The sequence below is a fragment of the Nelusetta ayraudi genome, unplaced genomic scaffold (assembly GCF_046127955.1).
Source record: "Nelusetta ayraudi isolate G7.1 ecotype Tasmania unplaced genomic scaffold, CSIRO-AGI_Nayr_v1 ptg000017l, whole genome shotgun sequence".
Taxonomy (NCBI): Eukaryota; Metazoa; Chordata; class Actinopteri; order Tetraodontiformes; family Monacanthidae; genus Nelusetta; species Nelusetta ayraudi.
This window is the reverse complement of record NW_027466067.1, coordinates 7,749,833-7,763,526: the sequence shown is the minus strand read 5'-3', so window position 1 is coordinate 7,763,526 and position 13,694 is coordinate 7,749,833. Positions and strand designations below refer to the sequence as shown.

At 37.2% G+C, this 13,694-nt stretch overlaps 2 protein-coding genes across 2 annotated transcripts in view; one reads left to right on the top strand and one right to left on the bottom strand.

The window, feature by feature from the left end:
- cenpp (centromere protein P) overlaps window positions 1–13,694 on the bottom strand; it is a 53,724-nt gene that overhangs the window by 18,589 nt on the left and 21,441 nt on the right. The gene's annotated exons all lie outside the window — the stretch shown is intronic.
- aspn (asporin (LRR class 1)) lies at window positions 4,287–11,175 on the top strand. Its single transcript, XM_076025134.1, has 8 exons — window positions 4,287–4,564; window positions 6,960–7,282; window positions 7,378–7,490; window positions 8,158–8,371; window positions 9,053–9,163; window positions 9,349–9,442; window positions 9,588–9,726; window positions 10,017–11,175. The coding sequence occupies exons 2-8, from the start codon at window positions 7,003–7,005 to the stop codon at window positions 10,212–10,214; spliced, it is 1,149 nt and encodes a 382-aa protein (XP_075881249.1). The 5' UTR covers window positions 4,287–4,564; window positions 6,960–7,002; the 3' UTR covers window positions 10,215–11,175.

The following is a 13,694-nucleotide window of genomic DNA, read 5'->3' as shown; positions in this document are numbered from 1 at the left end:
CAACATGCAATGCAACTATGTTTATGCTGTAAGTATCAACCTGTGTACATTGTATAATTTCTTAATAAAACATCAGCAACAAAAGCAAATAAAGAATTCTATTTTTTAAAATGCAGTGACTGATTATAAATTCTCCTCCAACACACAGTCTATTATTTTCAAACATGCTATTCATAATTTCTGTCTGGTTAATAAAATCAGTTCTTAGCCATGGGATATCTTAAAAAATAGTGTCTCCTTGAAATATTGTGAAATTAAATACAGTGAAAAATGTCGTTACGCAATAAAAACAAAAACTGGTAATGTCTGGTCAGTTTCTGGATGCTGCAAATTCATTATGTTGCTGGAAATTTTCACTCAACAAGACAAGGCTCAACAATCAAAGTAGATTTTTTCCCATCGAGGAGAGAGTATTTGTCTTTTCTGCCAGCATGAGCAGCTGCTTCAGTCGTCAGCCTCACACGTAAAAACATGAAAGAATAATCGGATACTCCTGAGTCACAAGGCCACCGTTGCCTTGATGCAAAAAACATACAAATCAGATATGTAATCAGGCATGGAGAAACCACATGACGCCACAGTTACTTATACCACGTTCAGTACTGCCAGATAATTATCTAATAAACACAAATGAAAAACTGGAGGTAAACAGTCCAACAAAAAAAAACAACAAACAATATATCTTTAAGGGTAGAATCCGGTTTGTGACATTACGCTATGCTTAAAAAGCAAAACCAAAAACCCTAACCTCACCTTTTGTTGCTCATGTCACTTTAATTTTTTTTTTAATTTATAGCCTGTGTTTAACATCAAAACATCAACAATATCAGCAGAATATGTATCCTGTTAAAATTGGTCATTTTTACAAAATAAACAAATAAAGATGCAATGAACAACACAGGGAGAGGTTATTTTTTGAGACAGAAATCCAGGTTGAGATTCTCAGTGTTTTTCCATGTACCGTCTTGTGTTTGCTTAACTGAGTCTATGATGATTACTATAGCACATGGGTGCTCAAGCACCAAGCACTGACGGTTTTGAAATGTTCTCATACAACCACAGGTAATCAGTGTCACATGTTCCCCCGTCAGGTGAGCTGCTGAAGTGAAGTCAGAGTCATGTCTGAGGATGGCGAACGCCAGTTGGTTGTGCAACTGTCGCAGCCCCTGAAATATTTCCTGGCAACAGGACGTTAATGTGCCATTTGACAGTAGTGAAAAACACAAGACAACTCATCAGTACCACTGGCCTTAAAGTTGCACCGGTGAATCACACTCTCAAAGTCACAGCTGGAAGGAATTCATTGCGAGCAAAACAAGCTCCAGTCAGACCAGACGTTTCACACTTCTGAAAGGATGGAAAGTATGAGATGCTGACAGACCTCAGCATCCACCTACAATTAGGAAATGGAGGCTACCTCCCATCAGGAAATAATCTCTAGCATTTAGTAGTCTCAAAAGTGTAATGTCATGTCTCATCCAACAACAACCCAAACACAAAAACATACAAACTGGTTTTCCATCTGTCGATTAAAACTCCCAACAAAAATCAATCTTCTTGGGCAAAGCCAGCAGCTGGGAAGTATTTTATGAGCACAATCTCCACAACAAGATAAGAGCTGAACTTTTAACGTTAAAGGTTTGGCAATTGCTGGACTGGGAGAAATAGAAAGAACCATTAACATAAAGTAAAGGAAAAAATAACTGTCCTTTGAGTGAAAACATTGGCTATGTCAACAGAGAGCAACAGCTCTTGAGTAAGTTTGCATCAGGGTCTAATCGTTGCCATTGCCATTTTTGAAAACGGGATTCTTTGATCTTAAAATCTGGCTGCTGTATCAGCATAGCCACGGAACTGTGACGGAACTATGCTAGAGCAATCAGAAAATGGCAGCCAGCAAGTTATTTTTTGGACTGCTAAGGGAAGAGATTAAATTCAGTGAGGAAGGTTCTTGTGAGAGAGGCTACCTGCTAATGTTTGACTTGGCAGGTAAACCACACCAGCGCTATTGTGTTGACAAGGATGTATGGTCCTGAGTGCTGAGGTCAATTACAAGAGGGACCCTATTACGGCCATTTCAGATTTAATTAATTTGTTTTGGTTGTCTACTTCCAACAATAAAGGTCTGTTTGATTAGAAAAAGAAAAAAGAAAAAAAACTGTACAGGCTTCGTGTTTCTCTCACTCAGCCTGAGGAGGTTGTTCTGTCTTTCTTACCCACTCCCTGACCTGCTCCATCCGTGGCTCTGCCTTGGAACAGCCCACTCCCTTGTGACTGCTAGCGTGAGCCAATGGGGAAGGTGGCTGCTAGCTCTCATGCAGTGAGTCTGCAGAGCTGCAGAGAAGTCAGCCTGACTTGCGATGTAAAAGTCAAGCAAAATCCAAATAGGCTTGTTGCAGTGCAGTAACACGAAAACTTGTCATTTTTAATGCTTGGTGTGTTAGTCAGCATGCCAGTAATGTAAAAAGACATGTTAAAGAGATGAAAAAGTCCTTTTAGAATAGGAAACATTTAAGGTAAATTATGATAAATGTGTCATTATTATTATTTCTTGGTGTGCATTTAGCCGTTTTATTTTGGACTAATAAAGAAAGAAATTGATTTGTTGCAGGAATGTTTTTGAAAGATGGAATCTTTAACCATCTGTTTATCTGGGTTATATATATTAGTTTTACAAAATCATTAAAAGACATTGTTAAGAGTAAGTTGATAGAAAAAAAAACATTTTTAAGTGAAAAAGTGAAATCATTCAGAACAAATTCTGCCAGGAGTATTTAAGGTGTTGGGCAGTTTCTAATTTAACATTATATTGATGTGAATAGGGAAATCTTTGCCCTCAAATGAAGCGGGGTGAATAAATATAATTTACTTTCTTAGGTGAACGTAAAATGATAACAAGGGATCTTGTTTTGTTTGAAATAAGTTTGAGAACAAACAATAGCTTTCATCCACCAATTACTTTCATCAATGATTGATAGGAGATCGTCAATCATTAATTCTAAGGTGAAATATTGTAAACTACTAAAAAAAAAACAAAAAAACACTTCACTGAAGATGTTTAAAGTTCAGGAGCACTTAAGAAGCACATCACCATTTTGAGTTCTTATGGTTCCTTGTTGATGAGACTATCATTTAACGAGATCGCTGATGTATTTGGAAAATATGACTTCCACATCGAGAGGATGCATTGAAACCAGAACATAGACGGGCTTCCATTTCGGTCAGCATGACTGCCAAACCAGGGCATATTTGGATTGTCTGGCTCAGCAGAAAATATCAGCACTGAATGGAAAAAGGAATAGTGTAACACGTGAAACCCTGAGGGAGCAAACCCCTGTTAACTTTTCCATTCTTGGGAGGTATTTCTCATTTGTGCCACAAACGTTTTAAGGCTTTCCTGCTGTGCCTCATCAAGGCACACACTATGCAGAACGGCTGACTGGATGTAACAAAGTATCGCGTCTGTTTTCTTCTTCCTCTTCTGCCTCTTTCAGTTAACACATCAATCACATCCAACAAAGAATTCAACCAATCCACAAACGTCGCAGAAACATATGGGCAATGAAACAGAACTTCACAACTATTATTTCAAAAGTATTTGGAAAGTGAAACATTGAAGTTGAGGTGAAAGAAAATTGAAATTGCAAGGTTTATTTCAGACTTATTTCAAACTTTGTACACAGTATGTCCTTCGTTAAGCATCATACCGGAATGCACTACAGCTGAAAACTAAAAAAAACTAAAATGTAGCTTGAATCTATTTGTTTGCCAGATCTTTTTGTACTGTCTCTTTGTCAAATTTCAGTCAATCATTGTTGCTTCGCTTGCATTCTGTTCTGCCAACAATTTGTCAGAAACCTTCAACGTGGCAGCCCAAACTCTTTGTTTGGGAAAAATCAGTCAGCGTGCAGCCAGATGACGGAATTCTTCAAACACAACGGCAGATAAGTTTCATTACAAAGACCTGGCATCGAGAGCTCAACCTCTATCATCACTGAGTGAGAAAACCCAAACATCCACAGCAGCTGTATGTACCCTGTATCCCTGTTTAACCCCCAGTTATCATGTCCCATTCATGCTGATGTGGAACATCATTCATGGCAGATGGTTGTAAAGAGAAGTGAGGTGGCGGACCAAAAAGTATGATTTGATTCAACTGTACGAACACTGCAGTTATAAGCAAACTATTCTGGCATCACTTCAAAGTTCCTGATGACAAGCACGGACAGTCAAATAATACTTCTTTTTTTTTTTTTTTAAACTTGCCCTTTGCATATGTCATAATCACAGAAAGAGTGAAGAACTCTTTGGCAAACTGAACCTCTCATCCAAACAGCAGTGTTTTCCGTCAGTGGGGGGGGGGGGGGTGTTCTGTGGGCTGTTTAATTTCAATTTCTGGAGAGGGAGAGAAAGAGAGAGGGGGAGAGAGAGAGAGAGCGACTCTGTTCTCCATTGACTGGGAACATACAAAGTACCGAGGACCTAATTCTCTCCCTCCATCTGGATCCTGCTGTTGTCTGCTAACTGCTGGGGTTTAAACCAGGACACAAACATCGGGAGTAAGGTAGGCCCCGGCCAAGATTTATGAGGAGAGAGACAGAGAAAAAACAAAAATAAAAAAAACTAACTATGTTTGTGTGTTTTAGTCAATGCATCTGGTGGTTTAATATCCATGGATGCAGCATCTTCAAGGTGTTTTGGTCAGTTCACAGGTATACAATGTCATCAAAAAAGGAGGTGAAAGCTTTTAGGTCGTGCAACAATCTTACCTTAAAATTCTTTTAAGCTAGATAGTTAATTATGATTTGGTTTGGATTATTGTGAACAACAAAATCAATTCCACCCATTGTTCTTGTGTTTTTGAATTCTGTGTTTTCATGTATTACTTTCTAGGCGCCTTGGTTTATGTTGATGTCATATTTAAAGGTTTTCGATTAACTTCAGTCGAAACAACTTCTATTGAAAGTGCCATCATTGTGTGCAACAACTAAATTCAATTAGACTTAATTAGAAAGCAAACAGATATCCCACATTCGATCTGTGATGTAATAAAAGAAATTACAAAAATATTAATTTATATTTATTTATCACTTACCATAAGCATTTTTTTGAAATCTTTTCTTTTTGTAATATAAATTTGAGAGCATATGAACAGGACATGCAATCAGAAAATTAGCATTAACTGGAATTTGACAAATAATAGTATTAATTTAACTGTGGTTTTGGTCACCGTCAACCCCATTTAATGCAATCACCTAACCTCCACAAAGGTGGTCAGAATGAAGTCAGAATTAGTTGTGCTCAAGGTTTAATCATTATTGCCTTGTTTGATTAACAAAAGAGAAATACTGTGCTGAGCACCAAGAAAAAGAAAACATACTAATCAGGCAGTACTTTTTAATTCTAATGAGTACATTTGGAAGAAAAAGAAAAGTAAGTAAGTGGTTTGGGAAGAAGGATCTGTGCTGTTTTGGTATTTGCTGTAGCAGCAAGAAGCTCAACCACTACTACATATTTGTGGGTGGATTTACTGCTTAACTGAAGAGCTAAAAATCAAGATTACCTAAAGAACTGAGGCTTTTTCAACTCTCTACTTACTGTCTACAAAGATAACAGCGGAGGGAATAGAGATTATATTAATTAGCTAAGCGCCTGAAAGGGTAGAGATGATAAATATTTATCTTGGCAGCAGATGCCCAATTCCAATATGGTTTTAATGGAAACACTAATGAAAGAAACAAACCAAGTGAATCCAGCCAAGGGAGGCTGGATGACCTTTAACTTTTTCAAGAATGAATTCACCTCTCCAGTTGACAAGCCAATACAAGCTTGCAAAAACAAAGAAAAACAAAAGAAATGTCTTTAGGTAGTGGGTGTTTAAACTACCAGCGGTGTAATGAAACAAAGAACCTTTAGAAATTGTTTCTCTGCATTTGAGCCTTTGTATTTGTAGTTAATCTTAACTATATGTGCTAGGAACAGAGGCTGCCACGGTCCCAAGCTCAAGAGCCTTCAGTGGTGGCAGCGTTAACAGTGGGGACAAGTAGTGGCCAATCTCCCCACCTACATCTCCTGTTGGTCCAGGAATTCGAACCAATGACCAACTGATCACAAGTTTTCGTTTCCAACCTCTAGGCTATCACTACCCATTTATTGTAATTATTCAATTCTATACTTTTCGATTGATTTTACAAATTTAAAACACTCTTAAATTCTAACAACCAATTAAATTCAAAGGTCGCTTAGGAGGAATGTTTTGTGTCTATCCATGAACTAACTCTCCCCTGAATGCTGTGACACAAAATGGATTGGTTTCAGAAGCCAACTACAAGATGTTGTAAGGACATACTATAATAACGTGGGACTCCAAACACATGCCAGATGATAGCTAAAGATACAGGTACATCTCTTGGCAATACTGGGGTTTATACATCTATTTGGATTTTTCTAAGACTTGGAATATATAGTAGTGGTATTAGTGATCATTGATGGATATTATTAATCTCAAACAAAGTGATGGTGATTTATGTACTAATAAACTATGTAGGATACTGATTGTTATTTAATATAAGGCTTTTCCAATGGAAATCTTAAACTTTAATACTTGTGGATTATCCATTAAACAAATATGATTAACAGAGTACAAGAGTCCAAATAGGAAAGTTTTCTTTAAGGTTTGGTATTAATAGCTATTCTGAAATATGATGACAAAAAGTGACTGACGATTTTTTTTAGTATTGTAGAAAAAACACAGCAGAATTAGTTAAAATGAAAAGTAACATTTCAAATCTAAAATCAATCCAATTTTCCAATGTGTCAAAATTGGAATACAAATGGCACGGCACATCTCTCATCTCATAAACTGAATAAAGCTTCCCTTTTTAGACAGTTTTCTTCTTCCTCAAAATTTGTTATTTTAAAATAATCTTACACCCGTCCTTTTTTTCCCCTCCCCACAGCTGTCCCCTGCTGAGGTTTGACTGAAATCCTCAGATAACAACCATGAGGGTCTTCCTCTTGCTTTGCCTACTGGCACTAGGCAGTTCCAAGCCCTACCAGCCAATCAATGTAATGGACTTCATGAAAAATTATGAGATTATGATGGGAGATGCAGCTGATGATGATGGTGACGATGAAAAGGATGATGTGGATGACAACAAAGTTGATGAGGACGATGAGGATGATGACGACGACGATGACAACGACGATTACAAGGCTAATGATGATAACTGTCCAACTGGTTGCCAATGCTCACCCCGAGTGGTCCAGTGTTCAGACCAAGGTTAGAACACTACTAACTAAATCAGAATAGACGTTGAATTTATCATTCATCTACATTATTAGAGGAAATCTGACATTTGTGTTTTCTCTTAACAGCCCTCATTGCTGTTCCTGAGAAGATCCCTGAGGACACCGTGCTCATTGATCTCCAAAACAATGACATCACTGAGATCAAGGAAGACGACTTTAAAGGCCTTAGCAAGCTTTATGTAAGAGATCTCCAGATGTGGTTTGCTTTGTGCATAATAATGCACACCACAACTCATGTAAACACCAAACAGACACAAACATGAGGCATGTTAGAAATTAAACAAGTTAGGCGTAACTTTTAGCCTTTTTAGTCTGTTACTTATCAGTCTCAGGACAAGGAAAAACAAACTGAGAGGGCATGACTGACTGAAGATGTCTGTCAGCCATGCCCTCTCAGTCTCTTCTGTGGGATTCTGAGGAATGCCTAGCTTTCCCTACATGACAAAATTTACAAATAACAAACAAATACTTTGTACCCCACACAAAAGAACAGTTCAAGTTGGTCCCATTTCTGTCACTGAATTTAATTCATAGCAGCATCAATTATGATTCAATCAAAGTTTGTGGTGTAGCAAGAAAAATAATCAATTGGTTGAGAACCACAGAATTGAGAAGAAAATGTGAAGAGTAACCATCAAAAACAAGCAGTGTTATTCTGCAATCTTGTGCAAGTTGACGGAAGACTTCAATTTTGTTTTAGACCAAACACTGTATTAAACCATAATAACAATGTGCAGCTACTAATATGTTTGGATACTGCAACTGCATCGTTCTGTGGATCAAAACTGGATTAAAATGTATTGTTTAAGTTGAGTTTGATTTGTATTCCCCTGTCTCTCACAATAGGGCCTGTTTTTTATCAACAACAAGATCTCCAAAATTCACCCCAAAGCCTTCAAGAACATGGATAATCTACGACTGCTGTACCTCTCCTACAACCAGCTGACAGAGATCCCAGCAAACCTGCCTCCAAATGTCATCGAACTCCGTTTCCATGAAAACAACATAAACAAAATCCAGAAGGACGCATTTCGTGGCCTAACAAAGCTTCATGTTCTGGGTATTTATTTTACTTTATTTTATTTAAAAAAAAATGAGTTTTACAGTAATTTATTGTTCATGTTTTTAAATGCTATGGATGGCAACAAGTAAATGTTTCAGGCGCAACTGTGTAGATTGTCAACAGCAGCCAAACTAAATACATGTCAGAATTACGTGAAGGGAATACATGCACCACCTCCAGAACAGCATCGGCATCTGTTATCCATATTCACATCTGATGTTGAGAATATAAAGTATTTAATAGATGTTCCTTGCATCCATCCTAATTAATTACTGGGCAAAGGTCTATTTAACTATAGTTTCACACGCAACAGGGCTGGGGGGGTCATCTCATTAACAAAAAATGCAAAATTACATTTTAATGGAAAACACTTGCTTGGCAAAGCCTCTACAGCAGACAGCACTGACAGAGTGTTATTCACAATAACAGGCTGGAACGTCTCATTTCCAATGAGCCAAGTTTTCCTTTTGTCATTAATAGATGTCTGAGATGACTAATGTTGGGGTAGTTCTAGAAAGTTTTTTATAGAACTACCCTTAATTGTGTGAACAGCTTACCTAATTTCCATTAGCATCTTAACGTTACTGCTAAAGTTTGCTCCATACATGTATCACGGTTATTAGGACATATGATAGATAATGTAAAACTGAACCATATGTCTTGTGTTTTTCCCTTTAGAGCTGGGCGCCAACCCCCTGCCCAACAGTGGAATTGCATTGGGAGCTTTTAATGGTTTCTCCACACTATATGTCGGCATTGCAGAGGCAAAACTAACTTACATACCGAAAGGTAAAACATATTATTGTATTGTGATTATCAGTTACACATGAACGGTCTGATTTTTGGCATGTTCTCTCCAACAACAGGAAGAACAAACTCACTGTTCAGGATTATTAATATGAAGCCTTGACCAAAGAATTTTCGTTTCCATCAACCACAGATTACCGTACGTTTTGCATGTGTTTTTTTTCTAGATCTTCCCTCCTCCATCACACAGCTGAACCTGGATTACAACCAAATTTCTAAGGTGGAGGTAGAAGACTTCCAAAGATACAAAAATTTACAAAGGTAAAAATGTCACAGTACAAAAGAAGAAGTGAAAATTTCTTTTGTCACTTGCTCTACATGTATAGAGAAAGATGGTAACGTTTGTTGAGCAGTTAATTTTAGTTCAAAGTATTGGTATTTTAAATAGCCTTTATCAATATTGCAGATTAGGGCTGGGTTTTAACCAGATCAAGTCTGTGGAAAATGGAAGCCTTGCCAGTACACCAAACATCCGTGAGATCCACCTGGACAACAACCGTCTGAAAAAGGTCCCACCAGGCCTCAGCTCCCTCCGTTACCTCCAGGTCAGACACAGACCCGACCAACCCTGATATTCTATGTATTGATAAATTATAGAAGTGCAGTGAAAACAGGACGCAACGTTTACTGACTCTTTATAAAATGCAGGAATTTTGCAGCAATGCTAAAGTTGACAAAAAAACTATGCAAGCCATCATTTTATGGTTCTTTTAAGAATTCAGTTGATGAACAAGAGCTTAGAATAGGTCATACAATAAAAAATTCACTGTTAAAGCAAATTAGGTCAGAAATCTTGCGCTACATCTTTTTCATTTGTATTAAAATCTCTTTCTAGGTCATTTTTCTCCATGGCAACAAGATCAGCAAGATCGGAGTCAACGATTTCTGTCCTGTCAGGCCTGATGTCAAGAAGAACCTGTACACAGGAATCAGCCTTTTTGCCAATCCTGTGAGATACTGGCAAATCCAACCACTCACCTTTCGCTGTGTGAGTGGAAGGAGAGGCATTCAGATTGGGAATTTCAGAAAGTAAAGCTCAAGAGACCAAGTAAGACAGTACCAAGTAAAATAGGACAGATGTAGAAAATGACAGATGTTAATTAAATAAAAGGTCATGAAACTGATTGTTCTCAACACCATTTTATCTTCAAACGCTGTCCAAAGGGACTTTAACTTTAAAACTACAGTCTCAGTCAGGGAGAAAAATTGATTCAAAAATCTGGCCTGAATGTTGTTTCTCACAAAATGATTAGTTGTGACACCAAGACTGCGTTAGAAAATGCAATTTTTGACAAAATAAAGTTTAATACAAGAGCCGATGCACACCTTCATACCTGCTGTGTAAACTTTTGTTGGAATAAACTGCCTCCTTCTGGCTGTTCTTGGAAAAACATCCATTGACTTGTGTAGCATCTTCACCAAGATTTGTTTTAAGAGAGAAAATATTGAAGTTCTTTATGTAAAAGATTTTTTTCAAATAAAGAACTACTCTAAGTTTTCCTCTGCTTATTCATTGTTTTATACATATTTTATTTACATTTTTAAGTTTAATGTAATTAATAAGTATTTGTGCACAAATGTTCAAACATTGCAAAAGCTTGAAACCTGTTCCTCCCAGCAGATGACTAAACAGTTAAATACTGTTGACTGCATAATATGTTGTAATAAGTCAGTTAATAGCTCATTGTGTTTTGTTTTAAATATCATCTCCATGCATGCCACAAATGTGTTTTTTAGAAGCTGAAAGCAACATGTCTCATTGGATGCTACATTTATGCTACTTGATACTAACCCAAAATGTAACATTGTCTTAATATGTGTATCAAATTCAGGTGACCTGTAATTTTTCAATTCATAATTTCAGTGCAATTGTATTTTTAAACTGGAAAGTATGAGATCGCTTTCACTTCAATTGTATTTTCTCATTCAACCTCTCAATCTAAAGAAATGGTGCTATATTTATTGGGAATGTCTTAATAAAACATTGAAAATCATGGTATTTTTTTCTGTCATGCTTTCAAGATTATATTTATATTATCCTCAATATTATGGAAACATCTCTGTTAACCTTTTTGTTCACCAGTCACTTGTACCCATTTTGAGTTCTGGAATTGTCCTTCTCTTACATTGAGCCTTAATTTTTGATATCATACATTTAACAAAGATTTTGGTCCATAATGACCTCACAAGATCACACAGTTGCTTACAGAGTTGTCGGCTCTGCATTTATGCCAGTGTACCGTTCCAATATGTCCTCAAGTGGCGCTGTTGGATTAACAACTAGAGATTGTGAAAAGCTCCGCACAATTAACTGGACTTCAAGAAGCCAGCTTGAGAAGATTCAAGCTTTGAGATGTTGCATTGTCCTGTTGGAGGTAGCCACCAGAAGATGGGTTCATTGTAGTCATAAAAGTTGGCTGGGGTGCCTAAATCGAACTTAAGGGCCGGAAACTTACTAGAAAGAAGAAGTTTACTAGATTGTCTCTAATTTGCTAGTGATGACGATCCCAAGCCATTGAATGTATTTCCAGAGTCAGAAGTGACTGAAATAGTTGTAGTATCTAAGCTTTGACGTTGACCAAGTGTTATACATTCATAGACCAGCAGATGCCACTGCACACTAATTTAGGTACAGTTCTCTTCAATGAGTGAAGGACAGACAATTGTGGTGCAGGAAAGCAGAGGATACTCAGGGAGTCCCATGAAAAACAGGCTTGCAGATTATTTCTCCATGCCTCAGGAACAGCAAGAAAGTGTGAAAAAGACAACAGGTAACTTTGGAAAATGTTTTTTTTTTCTCTTCCAAAAATTCAGTTTTGATGATTAGTGTTGCAAAGTTATTATGAAGTATCATCATAGTGTCTTTTATTTGAGGCGGGTAGACTTGCAAGGGTATGCTGATGATTTGACAGTTATTGAAGAACTTTGCACCAATGAGAAAGGAAATAGATGTAAAACAAAGCCGCTCTCTGACACAAACAGTTCAGAAATCAAAACACACACATATGTTTACATGGCGACAGTGGTAAAGAAAGATTAAACATGCCAGATTACATGTTTACTGTCCCTGCCTGCTACAGAAACGACAACCGCAAGATGCGGAGATAAAACCATGGCGGTTGCAAAGAAAACATATCTACAGTTGAGAAGATTATGCAGTGCTGTGAACGATTAGGATCTCAACTGTTCTGCCTTTTCAGATGGGGACTACAGTGGGCGTGGAGAAGCCTCTCTCTCAATCCAGGAAACATATGGAACAGATCTGCAGGTTGGCCAAGCCTTACTCTGCCACGTCTCAAAGAGAGAAACACACGCACACGCGCACGCACACGTCTTGACTACAGGGCTTTCACCCGCTGCATTTAATCTTCCAATTACTGGCAATTCTCAAGTCAACAAAAGCGATTTCAACTCTTCCAATGTCTACCTACATCCAAGACATTCTCTCCTTGTACAGAAAAGAAGTATTTAGCTTGCAGTCAGTCACACAAATAAGAAAAAATATGATGATGATGATGATGATGACAATGATGAAAAAGTCTTATGTTGTGGAAGAACATACATATTTTCTGTGCAATTTCATTTTTAAGGTTCCTTCTGACACTAAAGTAGAACTTTACTGATGCTAGTATATGATGATAAGTATTAATGATTAATTTGTTCATTATTTTAATATTGTTCTGATAAAATGTAATCAAAACTTGTACAGGTGTTAACTCGTAAAATAAAAGACACGGCGAAAGCCCAGTAAACCAGAATACCAAAAGTAAAGTGTTTTTAAAATGACATTGAATGCCTGGATCTTTTGGGATTTAGTAAACAATGCACTTAAGAAAAAAGTAATCATTATCATCAAAGTCATTTTTAAAAGAATAACCCCAGAAAAAGGTAAGGCGATAAACGGTTAATTAACTTTTACTGTAAGCAGCTGAACATACTTTATTGGACTTTGTAATGCCTTCACATTAACTTGAAGTTATTATTCCAAGCAACTGCACTGTTGTGTTGATGCAACATTCCTACAGCTATGTGTTCACAGTTCTAAGAATAGTACCTTATTCCTATAGTTGTTTGTTATGTATTCACGTTTCTATGACAAGTAAGACAATGTCTTCTCAGACAAGTACCTTTTTTAAGATAACTTCAGATACACAAAATGGATTAACTTCGTAGTTTTGGGGAAAATAAAGGGATACGTTATCTTTTCTTTCAGTTAAAAAGTCGGAAAAACACAACATCCTTAAACCTTACTTTAAACAAACGCAAAACACATGACGCACCTTGAGACCCCAACTGCACTGGAGGAGTTTAGAGAAGAAACTGTAGCATGCCAAATATCACAGAAGAAGGCTTAACACAAGCAGAACACACATAACCAACTAAACTGGACTAGAGCCAGTATTTTCAAAACAACCATTGAAATTAAAGTGGAGGTGAGGGACTGAAAGGCCTGTTTGTTCCTGTGAGATAATCCCAGGAGACTTTTTGCACGGAAAAGACAGACTTGAAAATG

Excerpts from the sequence above, each read along its gene's own strand:
- aspn (XM_076025134.1), top strand. The coding sequence starts at position 7,003 with ATGAGGGTCTTCCTCTTGCTTTGCCTACTGGCACTAGGCAGTTCCAAG. Across the intron at positions 8,372-9,052 it reads AACAAAGCTTCATGTTCTGG|AGCTGGGCGCCAACCCCCTG; the intron begins GTATTTATTTTA and ends TTTTCCCTTTAG. Across the intron at positions 9,443-9,587 it reads AGATACAAAAATTTACAAAG|ATTAGGGCTGGGTTTTAACC; the intron begins GTAAAAATGTCA and ends TCAATATTGCAG.